We start from the raw sequence: 16,678 nt of genomic DNA, 5'->3' as shown, positions 1-16,678 counted from the left end.
GACCCGTACAAACTAAAAATGGCATTTATTCATCTATTTGTACATTCAAATATGTAAATATATCATTGCAAGCATGCTTAAAGTGGAATAAAAGCTCTGTTTCCAAACTAAATGAGCTACCTACATAGGCAGCTACATTTTAGGGTGGCATCCTAAACTTGATAAGGAACTGTTTTTGATTGTTTTACATCAGCAGGAATCAATAAAAAAAATTCAAATTTTCCAAAAACTCAACATCACTGCATATTTCAGAAGTGCAACACTTAAGTTTTACAATAAATAGCACTAAAACTAAAAAATAAATCTTATTTTAAAACTTTTTACACTAAATTATTATCATCATCATCATCATCATCATCTATACTTTTTAGTATTTACTTTTTAGTAAGCAAATTTAAGTTAACATTTTTTCTCCTTGTGTCTGCAACTTTGGATGCATTTTCCCTCTAAGCTAGTGGCAATCCAATATGGGATTGCATTTTCTGTATAGGACACATTACATGCTGCTATAGAATTAGGCTAAAATGTTTTCAGAGACTTTTAATCTCTTACAATAATGCCTGGTAGGCAGCTCACCGGGTTTCAGAACAGAGCTATAGCCAACATACATACAGTATATATCAAGTTATCTGTTGGGATATAATGAAAACACGTTGATCAGAAATGCTGGAGTTGTGAAACGTGGAACATTCAAATGAACGTCAAAAGGACGTCCCAAATGTAAAACCCACTTCACAAACAAAAACTGTGCTCAATACGAGTATATATGACTGTTCATAGCCAAACATGAGAATCTGGTAAATGGCTCTGAGAAGGAGCGAGGTAGAGACTTTGCTTCTGTTGCGATCATCTAATTGTCTTCTCAGAGTGTTTTCCTCGCACGATCGGTCTTCCTTCTGCTGTCGGACAATGACCTTGCTCATCAATTGAGATATGTCTCTCTCTCTATGACATCATCACTTCCATACATGTGACCCGAGCATATGATTTGTAGCAGGAGCAGATGCCCCGCTCATGGGCTGGCCGTAACTCACGTTATTGGCACCGTAGAGATTCACTCCTGCCATGTGTTGAGTCACCTGTGAGGAAAATAATTTAAATATTTTACAAAAAACATTTTATCTGTATCTGTGTTGCCTGCAACCCACAGCCTCTGCATTGCTAATGCATTGAACACCTATACACATTGCATTTCGAGTTAAAATCAAAACAGTCAGCTCCTGGTTTTGGCGGTGTTACCTGGCTGATATTCCACTGCAGCTGTTGAGCCTGCTGTGTTCCATATGGCTGTTGAGGAACTGCCGGCATGCCTCCCATCATACAGTTCTGCATTCCCATCACGCCCCCCTGCACCCCTGCCATGTAGGGAGGAGCTGGCGCCACTCCTGTTTGCGGCATGACACCTGTTTGTCCCAGTACATTCATCTGTGGAGCAATCACAGGTCCCATCATACCCTGCTGGGCACCTAGGGCCTGGTATTGGCCATAACCCGCAGCAGGAACGTAGGCCATTTGGGTTGCGCCCATGTACATGCCAGCTGTAACATGAACAAACATGCGTTGCATTACATTACGTATGCATTGGCAGGATTAAACCTATGACCTTTGCACGCAAGTTATTTTCAAATTGGCATCTTACTATGAGCAGCCATGTTTGTTTGTGGAGTCGCACTACTGTACAGGGACAGGATTGAGTCTTTGGACATCTTCTTTCCGCTGTCCTCGCTTTTGGTAGATGGGTCAAGGAACAGGCTGAGGTTATCAGGGACTGATGCTGCTACCCGTCCAGTGGGCATGGACCCCGAGCTGGGCTGCAGAAGAAAACATACAGTCAAATGCTCAAATGTGGGATCAGATCACATCACTGCTGTTCATTATGACCTGATCTAGTAATATTCTTATTTGTTTCAGTTTTTTGGTTTGATTGTTTTGTGTAATGTTGTTTCCAAATGGTTTATTTAATCATAATGGTCTATAAACTGACCTTAGACTCTAGATTAATTCAATTTAGTGCATAATAATATTTATGCATAAACATTGGCTTACTGTGCTCTTGGATGAGTTTGAACTGGTGGCAGCAGCAGGCAGAGAGCTGAAGAGGTCAAGGGCGGGGCTAAGGTCAGCGCTTGGCTTCCCATTGGTCACAGTAGCTCGAGGAGCTGGGGCATCTGGGAAAGAGTTATGTATCTATATTGTAATGTAATTAAATCAATGTGTATTTTGTGCAGTCATGTATTAGGAGAATGTTACCTAGACCTAACAGATCATTGACAGACTGTGACTGTTTCTTTGGAGTGTTTTTAAATTGTTGCGACTCGTCTTTTTTCTGCAAAAAGCACAAAAACAATATTATTATTTAAACCAAGATGAAGAAGTTACATTTTTAACTTTAATATTAAACTAATGCAAAACCCACCAGCTTCATCTTTTCAAAAACAACAGGAGCCTCTTTTGTCACAGTCTCACTTTTCTCTTTCTAAAAAAAACGAAAGAAAATCAATCACTCGACTGATTTTACGTCATTACAAATCAGAGGCAAAATGCAGAAAGGCTTTCAAATGTTTCCATCTCTGCTAAAAATAATCTGGAAAATGTTTTGGTTAACGCAAAGTGATGATTTCAAAGTGAATTTTAAATGCTCTTGACTCACCCTAAAGGACTGAATATCTATGCATTTATCCATATATTTCTTCCTATCATATTTGTCCCGTATAAAGTTCTCAGCGGCTCTGAATGGCAGCGCTTAAGGAAATGTAATTTACAGATAACAACAATTTAAAACATGGACTCAACAATAAACTCGTGTTAAAGGATACTGGTCTGTCTCTGGACGCTGAAAGCACTCTGGTAAAAAAGCCTCATATAGCCGCCGAGCTTTTGCGTTTCCCATCTCCTGTACAGACTGTGCATGCAAAACAGACATTTAAACACATTGTCGATCCTCTACTTAAAATCACAGTGAAACAATGAAAATAAGCTTTAAAAAAACTGAAAATGCTCTGAGTTGTACCAGTATCTGTTCATGAGTCCACTGGTCCAGGTTTACAGATTTAACTCTTGATATGTGAACGCCAAGATTCCGATGGATTCCTGCGCAGCGGATACAAATGAAGATGCCAAGATTCCAAGATGCCCACCTGGGACCTGATGGTTCGGAAAAAAAACAGGAAGACATTGGAGAAAAAGTATGAGTTCCAAAATGCGATAAATGCGATTTTTTTTTTAGAGTTATGGCCAAAAACAGTATTGTATCAGGTCAGTATTAAAAAGTAGATTCTTAATTTTACACAAAATCCAATATCCGCTGTGTTATTCTGACATCTTTTTTTTCCAAAACGCGATAAACCCCACTCCCCCTTTTCTACAGAATGCAATAAATCCGCTCAACAAATCAAAGCGCACCATTCCACGCACTGTAAACAACAATGGCTGCGCTTTGAAAACATGGAATCCTAGTTTTTCTCATCTACTTTGTACTACGTGCACAACAAACAAACAAAATAATACTTTGATGGCATTGATAAACCTGTGGTGGTTTTCTGAGATGGGGAAGAAAGCCATAAAAATCTAATAATTTACATGAGAGGCACTCAGGAGACGGAAAAATACAGCGTCAAGCTTCTGTCATGCTAACACATTGACCCCAGGTGATCTTATGAAAAACTTTCCAATATTTTACTCAAAGCCAACGAAAGTCGAGCAGGACCAAAACATTTTACAGCTGATTGCTGTCAAAAAAAGTTAATGGACGACGTCCCAAGTATAACAGATATCATGAGTCATGACAGTGTTCTTAATATGACAAAGTAAGTTTTGATTAATGCCATTAATGTTTTTTTTTTTAAATCAGTGTAGACCACTAGTCAACTATATGAATACTGTATGAATACATGTTAAAGATAAATGAACATATATATATTGATTCAATAGATTTATATCTTTTTGAAAAAAAAACACTTGTCATGGATTTATTGCATTTTGTGGAAAAATAATCTGTTTATAAATGTAATAATAAAAAAAAAATTATGGATTTGATTTTTTTATGTCTTTATAACATAAAGATGCTATGTGAAAGTTTGTTACAGAAAATAGTGGTTTTCATCTTGTCACTTTCTTGGTATAGAAAACTCTTCAACTATATAATATAATATATAAATTAGTGCTGGGCATAGATTAATCTAGATTAATCTCATACAAAATAAAAGTAATTCTTTGCATAGTATAACATATGAGTTTTTGCTGTGTGTAATTTTTATGTATCAGTACACACACATTCATGTATGTATTTAAGAAACATTGACATGTGTATATACATTTATTTATATTTGTATATATTCATAATATACATAATATACATGTTATATATATATACATAATATTTACACACCGCACAAACTCATATATTATGCAAAAAAACTTTTATTTTGTATGAGATTAATCTAGATTAATCTATGCCCAACCTTAATATAAATAGAATGCAAAAAACTAGATTTTGAACTTAAGAATGTAAAATTAAATGACAAATCAACAGATTTTATATGTTGTTGTCAATATTTCACTTTGATCAAATGATCTGAAAAAGCGCTGGACATTTGTTGCTGTATGATAAATGACTAATGTAATTCATCCATTATTCATCCAATTTCTCTTTCCTGTTATTCCGAATTCCAATTCTGCATCCTGTGTTAAACATCAATGGAAATAAAGCTGGTTGTTAAATTCTGAATTGTGCTCATCTTTGTCAGGAGCAATTTAATGATTCAGCGAATGAGAGAATGGACAGAAACATCTAGACAGAAGGCAGGAAGAGATAAAGGGAGTGCTAGTGTTTGTCAAAACCTGTTCAGTAGTGATATTTACATTCTCTTACTTGACATTAGAAGAGAAAATAAGCGGCTTCACACAACTACAATGACTAATCCAGTTTGGGCCTACTAGTGGACACGTTGCACAATGCTGATAACACCCACCAGCCCCTGCAGCGTCTGTAGTTTCTCCTCTGCTCTTAAATCACACATGTATAGAAACACACAAGCACGCAATCCCTTTAAAAAAAGTAACTTGAAAGTGCACTGAACACCAGTGGTGGGAAACCATTTTTCACATTATGTAACTGTCCTCTATGAAGACATGAAGGTAAAGCCATAATATTGCAGTACTAGATTTAGGCTGACAGGTGGCAGCACAACATCATTGTCCTGATTTAGATTCATGATATGACGTCACTTTACAAGAATTGTTGTGGCAACATTTCTGCTTAATTGCTAGCCAGCACACAGCTCAGAAACGGTCATACCTGCTGTTAACAATCCTCACCGTGCTTATTTCATCTGACTGAATCTAATGTCAACTTCAGACGGCATGCCCACAGACCACATACTGTACCGTATGTCTGCTCAAAACACACAAGCTCCTGGAGCTCACTTGGTCGAGCATAGAGTTAGCCATGCAAAGGTTAAGGGTTTGATTCTAGGAAACACACATACTGATAAAATCTAGCTTGAATGCATCAAATAAAAGCATAATAAATGGAATGGAAATGGAAAACCAAACTGGTGCTCAGATTTTTATCAGTCCTCTACTGAAAAAAATATTTTAAAGGACCCGTAAAATAGAAAAAATATGAGAAATAGTTCATTGTAAGGGTTAATCAAAAGGGAATACAGAGAATACATTTGTTTGAGTAAGCATAATGTTATTGTATTAATATTTATTTTAGTTTTTGCCTTACATGTCAACATATGGGCGGTTTCAATAGATGAACATGCGTCGCCCCAGTTACATGCCTGGCCTGAAGTTATTTTCTGGTCTATGTTTGTTTATCGGTCTGGCAAGTGACTAAACTGACACAAATACCTAGCTTGTCAAAAATTAAAATGTTTCGGATTCCAAAAGACGAGGGGAGACGCCGAGCATGGATCACCGCAGTGTGAAGAAAGGTTTGGCAGCCGGGCTAGAATTCAAGGATCTGTATCTTACATTGAATACAAAATGAGGTACCTAACTTTAACGTGACCTCAACGAAGATGTCTGCGTAGATCGTGGACTCGAGTATGTCTAAGACCCTTTCGGCTAAGAATGTGACTTTTTTTCAAAAGCACGCACACGAAGTGCAAAAACAGCTTTGTCTGCAGAAAACGCGAATGTTGACGGTATGGCGGAAATAGCCGAGGTGCCAACCGAGCTAAAAGGACTTTGGTCCAGATTTTGGTGCAAAGTTAAATGGTATAAATAACCGTCTGGGTGAAATGGCAAGCTCCATTCATTTTACACAGTCATTTTTACGTAAGTCTACCAGAAGTTAAGTTTGGGCCACAAAAGTAACTAATTTTTGTTGTTACCGCTGAAACTGTTGAAAGTGAGTTGCTTTACTTCAGATTAGGGATGGGCATGAGTAATCAATTGACAGAGTACACGCACGTGCCAATCAAATGACTGTTTGAGTTTATTAATTTATTTATTGTTATGGCGGCATTTGGATATCTGGTTAGCGTTACAAGCGCCTGTGGTAGAGACTGGCTGGGTATTTGACGTCAACGAAAGCTTAATATGTAGAGTGCGTCATATTGAAATCGCTTCAGTTTGTGTTTATTAACCCTTTCGTTTCACTTCATCACGCAGCTATTGCTGTTCGAGGTTTCCGATAAAAACATTTAATTAATTAATAATCTAGTATGTGTTAATTTTTCTGTCATAATCATTCAAAATAAAGTTTTATTTTTATAAAAATTTGTTTTTTCACCATGATGCCTATGCCTCGCCCCTTTGATTGTCCTGCCCCCAGTAAATCAAGTACTTGTTTTTCATATGGATTAATCAAAATAATGACATACATGCACATCCACTCACTCTGCAAAGCACACAAGACTTCGTACCATATCAAATCATACGTCTGGATACTCAAGTATATCTTTAAGCATGCTTGTTTCTAATGTTTCTTTGCACCAAAAAGCTCAGAAAGCCAAAATCCAATAATGATATCTGAGATCTGATATTTATTCTGCTACAAATGTGATGATTTGGCCATTAAAGGAGCGCCAGGGCTTCAGTTTACGTCTGCACTATGCTCACGGTCACCGAGATTTGGCATTGGCTATAATGCAAAATGGCTCAGAGCCAAGAGAAAGGGATATTCCCTGTGGGATGCACATTGGTTCACTCCAGCCATATGAAACTCAATTTACATTGAGCTCCTCAATGCTCTGGGTCTCTTTAGATTACCTATTTATTCCCTACCTACAAACATTCCTCTCTCTCTCTCTCTCTCTGTCTCTCTCTCTCTCATGCGCGCTAAAGGGTAATCAGCTTGTGGGGTATTATTGGAGGACATCAGCTCAGGCATGCAGAGAAAGAGAGGGGGATGGAGTGACGATGGCAGGCAGTGGATGGATGGACATGACGCTGTAATATACAGTAATATACAGTCATGTGGAGTCTGCGGGTTTCAGGATGAATCATAAAAGAAACACACACACACACACACACACACACACACACACACACACACACACACACAGATTTATTATCCCAACATGGTTCTTATTATAGAGAAGCATCAGTTACAGTCAGAAAAGACAATCCCACAGTAAGGGACACATGCCAAGCCACCTGTTTATTAGTGGTGCTTAGAAAGACTGTTGGATAAATCATCTATCTACTGTACGCTACGTAGCTAAAATTGTGTGAATCTGGTGTTTGTCTTAATAAAGAAGGACAGGGTATGTTTACTTACCAATGATGAACTAAAAACTGCAAAAACAACAAAAAAATCCCTTAGACCCATAGATGTTAAAATACCCATCTTTAGAGCAGAACATTTTTTTACAGTCTGGTACAAAAAGTGTTTTGGTCTGTATAGCTTATTTTGCCCTTCATGACATTTTTGTAACTCATCCGTTTAAATTAAGGAATAGTCCATTTTCTTAAAAGAAAAATCCAGATCATTTACTTACCACCATGTCATCCAAAATGTCTTTCTTTGTTCAGTCGAGAAGAAATTATGTTTTTTGAGTAAAACATTGCAGGATTTTTCTCATTTTAATAGACTTTAATAGACACCAACATGTAATACTTAACTCAACATTTAACAGTTTTTTTCAACAGAGTTTCAAAGTCAATCCCTCAAAGTCAGACTCTAAACAATCCCAAACGAGGCATAAGGGTCTTTTATAGCAAAACGATTGTCATTTTTGACAAGAAAAATAAAAAATATGCTCTTTTAAACCACAACTTTTCGTCTAGGTCCGGTCCACCCTGACCTAACGTAAATGCGTAGTGACGTAGGGAGGTCACGTTACATATATAAAACGCACATTTGCGGACCATTGTAAACAATAAACTGACACAAAGACATTTATTAGTATCAGTTGACATACAACAACGTAGGAACGGTCCTCTTTCAACACATTTGTAAACACTGGGGCGGAGTTTCGCGTTCGTCCTCTGTGACCTCTTGACGTCATGACGTATTGCGTGGTCACGCTGACGTATCACAACCCGATCTAGACGAAAAGTTGTGGTTTAAAAGAGCATATTTTTTATTTTTCTTGTCAAAAATGACAATCGTTTTGCTAGATAAGACCCTTATGCCTCGTTTGGGATCGTTTATAGTCCTTTGAAACTCCGTTGAAAAAAACTGTTAAGTGTTGAGTTAAGTATTAAATGTTGGGCTCTATTAAAGTCCATTAAAATGAGAAAAATCCTGCAATGTTTTCCTCAAAAAACATAATTTCTTCTGGACTGAACAAAGAAAGACATCAACATTTTGGATGACATGGTGGTGAGTAAATTATCTGGATTTTTCTTTTAAGGAAATGGAAGTGATGCGCGGCCGCCAAGATGGCAACGGCAGGCACCGCCTACTATTGGCTTCAGAAACGATCTTCAGAAACCTATGGGTGACGTCACGGACACTACGTCCATCTTTTACAGTCTATGGTTCAAAGTAGCAACTTCAGTGAATTTAGCCTCAGTGTGTAAATGGCCAGAATGCTACAAAAAAGACTAAAAATAACACTTTAGCAACAATACAGCAAAAGCAACTACACAGAACAAACTGACATTGTGGCATTAGCCTTGCTTGCACCTTCACACACTCCACTAAAAGGAGATTGACTTTAAAAAATTTGGCATCATTTTCTGCATGCTGTTATGCCAATCATCAATGCCAATGTTATCTTTCCAGTAAAGCAGGAAATCCCCTTTGTGAGATGCCAAGCAACGCTGTCAATCCACCTAAACACTAAAACACTTCCCTCCAGCCTGACAAGGCCCTCACAATCGCTATGGGCAAATTTACAAGCAACATAAAGCAGTTGTAATGTTGCTGTTACAGCCCATCAGTGATCTACGATGTGTTCCTCTTACAGCAGCCCTGTAGTCTGACAAAAATGGAAAACAAATACAGGTGCAGGGAGTGCCAAAATCATAAACCAGGTGTTGGGTGGCTCACCATTTAGCAATGTACTCGATTTCTAATACAAGAGAAGTTAGACCAAAATGCTTGCAGGAAAATTCATAAAAAAATAGCGTAGCATAACCTTTCCAGACCGATTTTAACCTGCCTGCTTCACAACGTTCTTAACCTTATCTTGAACTTTTGAGGAGAAGTGGAATCCACAAAAACCTTCTATCAGATAGAGATTAAAAAATAACCCACGGGCTAGTCTCTTTTACACATACAGATGAAATTGCTATAGCTCACCCAAAATGTTAAATGTATCTGACGAGACAATAAAAAATGTCACTGAGAGAACCAAAACATGGACTTTGGTTGGACCTGCTGTGTACTGTGTGTACTGAACAAACACCGGCTGTCACACAAACACAAAATGTAAACACTTTATTAAGTACACAGACACTGAAAAGATTTGCATTCCCTTCAGTGGTATGATGGTAGGATCACTATTTTTATATGTATATTTTTTTAAAGTGGGTCATCTAGTCATATTTTAAGTCAAACTAGCCATTTTATTTGCCTCACAGTTTCGTCTATTACTTTTAAGAAAAAATAATTGTATCCAAATAAGATTGTAGAGCTGCTTACAGATTCTGACTGGAATGACCCATGCGAAGTTTAAGTTTTAGGTGTAAAATCTGCATTAACACAAGAGTTATCATTCATTTGTTATGGGATTTGCATTTATTAATTTTCATAACTACATAAAAATCTACTAAAAGGACATTCATTCATATTAAAATATATAGATTATAAAACATTGTCATTTAATTTAATTATTTGTTGAATTTCCAGCAATGAAAATTTTATAAGTAACCTAAATTCTGTGGTTTATGATATCATAGTCAAGAAATGGCCTGTCACTGGGGTGGTACCCTTTACCTTTGCACTTAAATAGTTCATATTAGTATCTCCAAGGTACATATTGGTCCCAAATGTATACATATCTGTTATACATCTTTCTAAGAGGTGATAGCTTGGGACAATTTTTGGACTATTTTCTTCTGACAGTGTACTATTAACACTTAATATGATATTAAATTACTCATACTTTGATGAGATAACAGTTTTCAAACATACAGGCAAATTTGGTTGTGATATGCATTAACAACACGCCACATGACTAACAACAACACTATCTGAAGTGCTAAATAGATCATTTGTAAGAAAAAGGAGGGTGGGTCTTGAACTAAAGAACCAATTTCAAAAACTGAATTAAAGGATTCTTATCTTAACAGACTGCCAAGAACTTTGGAGTTTCTCCCATCCCAAAATATCCAAAGGACATGAAATGAGTCCAAAACCAATCTGGCACACTCAGAGCAGTTTATTCAAAGGTAAATTTTATAAACACTGGCCTCGTATTAAATTATGTAAACATGAAGTCTCTTTTGTCATGCTATTAGTACGTGTCTCAGTAAACATCATGACTGCAATCTATTCGATGCTAATTTCCAAACTGAAAGGACACCTGGAAATCGGGAACAGTTACGATGCATCCCATTAGCACAGGTCTCAACCCTCTTGCACTACACATAAAAGCTGGCTGCATATGGACACCCCATTGGTAATAATAATATATCATTTTTATTTAGCACCCCTAACATAACTGATCTCTTGCCGTGCGTTAATTGCTCCTACAGATCACAGAGTGAAAATATTAACTGCATTAATGTTTCCAATAGTGTGGACACTGGGCACAAGTCACAGAGTTCACTACAATACTTGGACACTGCAACATAAATCTGCCCTGAGAGAAGCACATCATGTGGAGCCATGTGAATAAAAGCCTTATCCTTAGTTCTCTGTTTGCTAGAAATATCTGCAGGGTAACATACAAATTTTACAATGAAATAGTGATGCTTCTAACACATCACCCAAACTGACTGAAACAGACTATTCAAAATGAACAAAACCATTACAAGAAATCCTTTGTGAAAACATTAAACTGGTTTCATCATGATGGTTTTCTTGCTTATATGAATTGTGTGTAACTACTTTATATTTCCCTTTGTTATTTACAGTAAGAATACCTATTATGCTATATTAGCATCATGACACACATATACAATTACTCATCTTGTAAAGAGCAATCAATTTTGGTCATGCAACTGCCCCTTTTAATTTCTTTAATCACAAACAAACACAAGTGATTTTATATGAATAGTTCTGTATGTTATTTAACAGCTGTAAATGAGGATTTAAAGGCACTTTGGTTCCTCACTGGGAGACTGAGAGGGCATGTGGACAGTCATTGTGTCCGCTCACATAACATCCCCAATCCTCTCTCTTGCTTCAACAGTGATCCATCTCCATGACAACCAGACAGCATGAGAATGCAAATGAGCTTCATACCAAGGTGTTCTCCGAGAAAAGGTAAAATAACTTCTTACACTGCATTAAGATGCTTTTTCTTGATGAGCAAAATTACCTAAGAAAATAAGTTTAATTTTTAGACAAATAATATACAATTTAAGTGAATGTGTGCTTGAAACAAGCAAAAATATCTGCCAACGGGGTGAGAAAATTTTTCTTGAATTAAGTGTTTAAGAAAAAAATAACTTATTTCAAGGTTTTTCCCTCACCCCATTGGCAGATATTTATGCTTGTTTTAAACACAATTACACTTATATTTAATATTTTTTTCTAAAAACAAGACTTATTTTCGTAAGTCAATTTTCTTATCAAGAAAAAGCATCTTAATTTAAGAATTTTTAGAAATTTCTATTAGGGATGCGTAACGATTATTTGCGTTTAATATATAGAAGAATAAAAGTTTTTTATAACACATGTTATATGTGTGTGAACTCAGGGCTCAACGCCAATAATTTTTTCGTATAATCATTTAAAAGTCAAATATAACTGTATACATATACAACACACGTTCCAACAAAAAAAGGCTCCCAACTTTTTTGCTTTACCTGTAAACTGACAGCAAACTGTGCAAAATATTGCATTGTTTCTTTCGTCATGTTTTACCTAAGTAAATGTCTGCTTCCAAAAGTTAAATAATATACATTGATGAAAATATATTTTAGTGACTGAGGGTGAAGCACTGGCCCGATCTGGCAAGTGGCGATAAATTTTTCTGGCCCGAATGTCTCTCACGCTTGCCCCGGGCAGTCCTTTATGTTGAGCCCTGGAACTGTGTATAATAATTAGGTTTATATAATATATATGGTGAAGAATTAAATATTCTCCAGTGGATTAATAAATGTCTTCCGAAGAAAATTTTGTTTTTAATGCTTTTAAGAGAAAAATTATTTATTTAAATATATAAAAAATATGAAATATTTGTGACTTTTATGTGCATATAGGTGAGTGACTTATGAGAGAAACTGAATTTAAACGTTTAAATACAACCTGCTCTGCAAATACATTCAAACTGCAAAGAAGAGAGATATCCCATACAATGATAAAAAGAGCAACAACAAGTGATAACAGACATAAAGTAACGGTTTGTTAATCAGAGAAAACACACTGCTAGTTCCTGCTATTCCAGCTCATCACTGTTTGGATCAGTGGAAAGTCGGCATCAATTGAACTCCAGGGATTGATAGAGTACTTTGTGTTTCTTCCTTGATGGCAGCGCAACTCTAAAGTACAAACCATTGCATGTGAACTTCAAACAAAACAGGAAGAAACATGCAAGGTTTCGAAGGTGATATTGCAGAAGCTGTCACAGTATATCAGTACTTTATCAGCTTTTGTGGTTTTCTACCACATTAAGACTGTCTGTTTTATTCATTTGCATGTTCAATACTGTGTCTACATTTACTGTTTGGACGGGCATGATTATACAACACCTTGTCTATCACATTGGGCTGTTTATTAACTAAAATACTTTTTTCTTTTTTTAGCACAAACCAACAAAAAGGAAACTCATGAACTAGTTATTAGAGTAATATAGCATCTCTTTGCATAAAAACATGTCTTTACAAGACATCTACCAGTTGCTAATTAGATTTTGAGTCGCTGGAAGGTGTGTTATGTTAGAAAGAAAGTAATTTGCAGGAAAGACAGAAAGTAAGTACGTTTGTAAATAAAAACGTGTGTTTATTTGGCTATATATTTAGTGTTGCTGTATATCGTTCAATGTGAATGCATAAAGTGAGTCGCCAGCTTATGTTTTCCTATTTTTAAGTGCTATATAAAACGTTTTAGCAAAAATTATTGATTGCACCTTTAAGGCTGATAGCAGACTTATAAATAGCAGGACGATAATTCATTTACTGTTTATAACAAATGATTTTACCAATACAGAGTCTGGTCTTAATGCATTATTTTTGCACCAACATCAACAATGGCCTGTTAAGTAAACCTGTTGTACTAATGCTTACTGTGCTAATGCATAGCTGAATGCCAGTAACCCATTAAAATAATTTCCGCTACCGTTTCAACATAAAACATTCCCTTCTTTTTATAGCGCGAGCAAAGGCTATATTGCATGTGCAAACTGCATCACATGACGCAACAAGTTGGTTTGACCATTGTGACCTATTGTTTCTCTTTATCTTGTAATAATACATCAGCCCTGCGATTTGATTGGCTGGCATGGAGTCACAACAGAAAGAAGGTTTTGCAAACATATGGCCATGCCGTTTCTACTGCCTGTGGTATTGTTCACATTTCCAAAGAAGTCCTGTGGCTGTACTGCTCACACTTTTTCTCTGTAGGGCATCAACATCTGCATACGTGCATTAGACTAAAAGAAACAAAAATGTGTAACAGCCAAATGACACATTCAAAGCAGGTAGCAGAACATTCAAATAGGACAGGATCCACTGCAAAAACAAACAAGAACATGGCTGACTGAAGACATGAGACGTTTTGGGTCCTCTCCAAGCATGTGTTTCTAATATAAAGTATTGGAGTGTTTGTCAGTGCTCAGAAAGAGACTTTATCCAGCCAGAGCAGTAGATCAGAAAGAGCTGGGAATGGATTACATCTGACCAATGGCAGAATAATGAGAAGGGCAGAACTGTGTCTCTTGTTGGCTTGAGGTCAAAAAGAGAAGTCTGTCAACATAAACTCTTTGATAAGCAGAATCAGAGTGTTCGTTGAAATTTGTGCAATGTTTTGTAATACACATGTAATTTAACCCCAACTTCTCAAGCAACCTCACAATTTTGAAACTGAGATTGCTATTGAAAGTATTTCCCAATCAATACTGCTGCTTTAAAAGGAAGTCAAAAAATAAATGTGTGAAAAAATAAACAGGTTTTCTGAAACAGGAAATAGTTTACAGAAGCACAGACTTCTGCAAATGTGTGACTCAACTGAACATTCTAATTATCCGACGCTCTTGGCTTAAACGTTGTGTGCATTAATGTTTGTACTTCAGCATGTAATGCATTTTATAGGGTTTATGAAGTACTTTTTTATTCAGTGACGTCATGCAGGATTAGGGTGCACATGGTTGATGATGTCACATCAACCACAACTCTTGTCATGCCTTTCAAATAACGTTTGTGCTTCAGCATGTTATATGTTGTGGGTTTGTATTTTGACGTCACCTGCAGAAGCCTGGTGACGTCAAAATACTCCCACGCCTTAAAAGTTGTGTGCTATAATGTTTTACATCAGAATGTTAAAGTTATATTCTGTGAGGCAGCCTATAACGCACTTTTAATCCACTGATGTCCCGCGAGTGTTCACGCACCTGTGCACCTGCACGTGGGCGATGATTTTAAAACACACACACTCCTACCCACAAGCTTTGTGCATTAATGTTTGTACTTCAGCATATTATGATCTCGTGGTGTTTATTATTACTTTTAATACAGTGACGTCCAGCCGGTGTTCACGCACCTGCACAGCACCTGCACATGGGCGATGACGTGAAAACATTCGACCACGAGCAATGCTGACATCACCACAGCAACCGAACTGCTGTAAAAAAACACTCGGGGCCTGCCGTTCATTCAATTTCATTTCATTCATGTCGACCACTGCCCCAAACCGTAAACATAACTACACAATAAACTCAATTTTCAGCCGTATCTCTATCAAATTGTTGCGATAACCGATTATCACCGATAAAACCAGATAAGAAATGAACATGAATCTTACCTTTAGCGTGACAATCAGCGCAAAACTTGTTTTCCTCTAGCGCGAGCAGGGATGTGAGAACAGTCTGATAGCGGTCAATGTCTTTAACAGATTTACCCGTCATCTTCACAGATCAGTCTCTCACGTCAATACCCGCGTATTGTAAAAAACGGTCTGCAGTAAGACTGTTAAATGTGCGCTTTAATGATGTTTATATAACGTTACACCGGTCACCGGAAAACAAACCGCTGACTGTCACAGCCGGCTGACAGGCTGCAGATGAAGAGGGCAAACAATCTGGAGTACTACAGCAACTGAGCTCACCAGGAAGTAAAAACAATGGTTGTTTAAAAACCACGTATCACGTTAAAAAGAAGACAATATTCCCTGCTGCTCTCCAACTTTTCCCCTCGCAGTATCAGAAAAACATCCAGCACGTTCACGCGCTACACTTCTTCAATATAATAACACATCTCAGCCGCGCTTTCCTGTTTCCGCTCCCCGTTACCGCAGTGAATATGTCTGTGTCTTTTTGTGGTCGGAATTCATTCGCTGTTTAGAATATTCAACATCTAAAAGGCAACACAACAAAATCCAACATCAGATGAACAACTGCGGTCGTGATGTTTGCTGATAAATGATGTGAATTACAATCGCTTTGTGCTTCATATAGAGTTTGAGGAAATAGCGCCCTCCTGCGGGGATGGTGCGGCAATGCGTACATCCAAACACCGCTTGCGTTTTGAGTGCTTTTTGATAATGACAATAAATTATTTTTCATACACACATGGGAGTTTATTCACTCTCTGTTCAAACAAAAAGCTTAGATGTGCAAAATATGCTTTAATTTAACAACTAACTTAAAGTCCAAATGGCTTTCCATATCTATTACAAAACTGTTTTTATATATATGATATGATATGATATGATATGATATGATATATTATATTATATTATGTTATATTATATTATATTATATTATATTATATTATATTATATTATATTATATATTATTTGTGTGTAAATATTTAATATTTTGCATTTATTTATATTCATGAGAGACCATTTAACATTTTGTCTATCATTTTGTTATCAAATTTAAACACAATCATACATTTTTAATTGTGGCCTGTCCAGACTCTTTTGAGGACTTTGATATTGCCTATAAAT

General features: G+C 36.7%; 1 protein-coding gene across 1 annotated transcript; it reads right to left on the bottom strand.

The window, feature by feature from the left end:
* Positions 1 to 212: 212 nt before the first annotated feature.
* Positions 213 to 16,156, bottom strand: smap2 (small ArfGAP2). The gene is made up of 10 exons (XM_065292294.2): positions 15,530 to 16,156; positions 3,011 to 3,144; positions 2,817 to 2,902; positions 2,651 to 2,729; positions 2,417 to 2,476; positions 2,251 to 2,326; positions 2,047 to 2,168; positions 1,640 to 1,811; positions 1,240 to 1,538; positions 213 to 1,079 (listed from the first exon to the last, which is right to left on the bottom strand). Exons 1-10 carry the CDS (start codon positions 15,630 to 15,632, stop codon positions 957 to 959), a joined length of 1,254 nt encoding a protein of 417 aa, XP_065148366.1. The 5' UTR covers positions 15,633 to 16,156; the 3' UTR covers positions 213 to 956.
* Between the last annotated feature and the right edge of the window lie 522 nt (positions 16,157 to 16,678).

The sequence above is a fragment of the Paramisgurnus dabryanus genome, chromosome 19 (assembly GCF_030506205.2).
Source record: "Paramisgurnus dabryanus chromosome 19, PD_genome_1.1, whole genome shotgun sequence".
NCBI lineage: Eukaryota > Metazoa > Chordata > Actinopteri > Cypriniformes > Cobitidae > Paramisgurnus > Paramisgurnus dabryanus.
The sequence above is the reverse complement of the archived record's forward strand: the minus strand, read 5'-3'. Positions and strand labels throughout refer to the sequence as shown.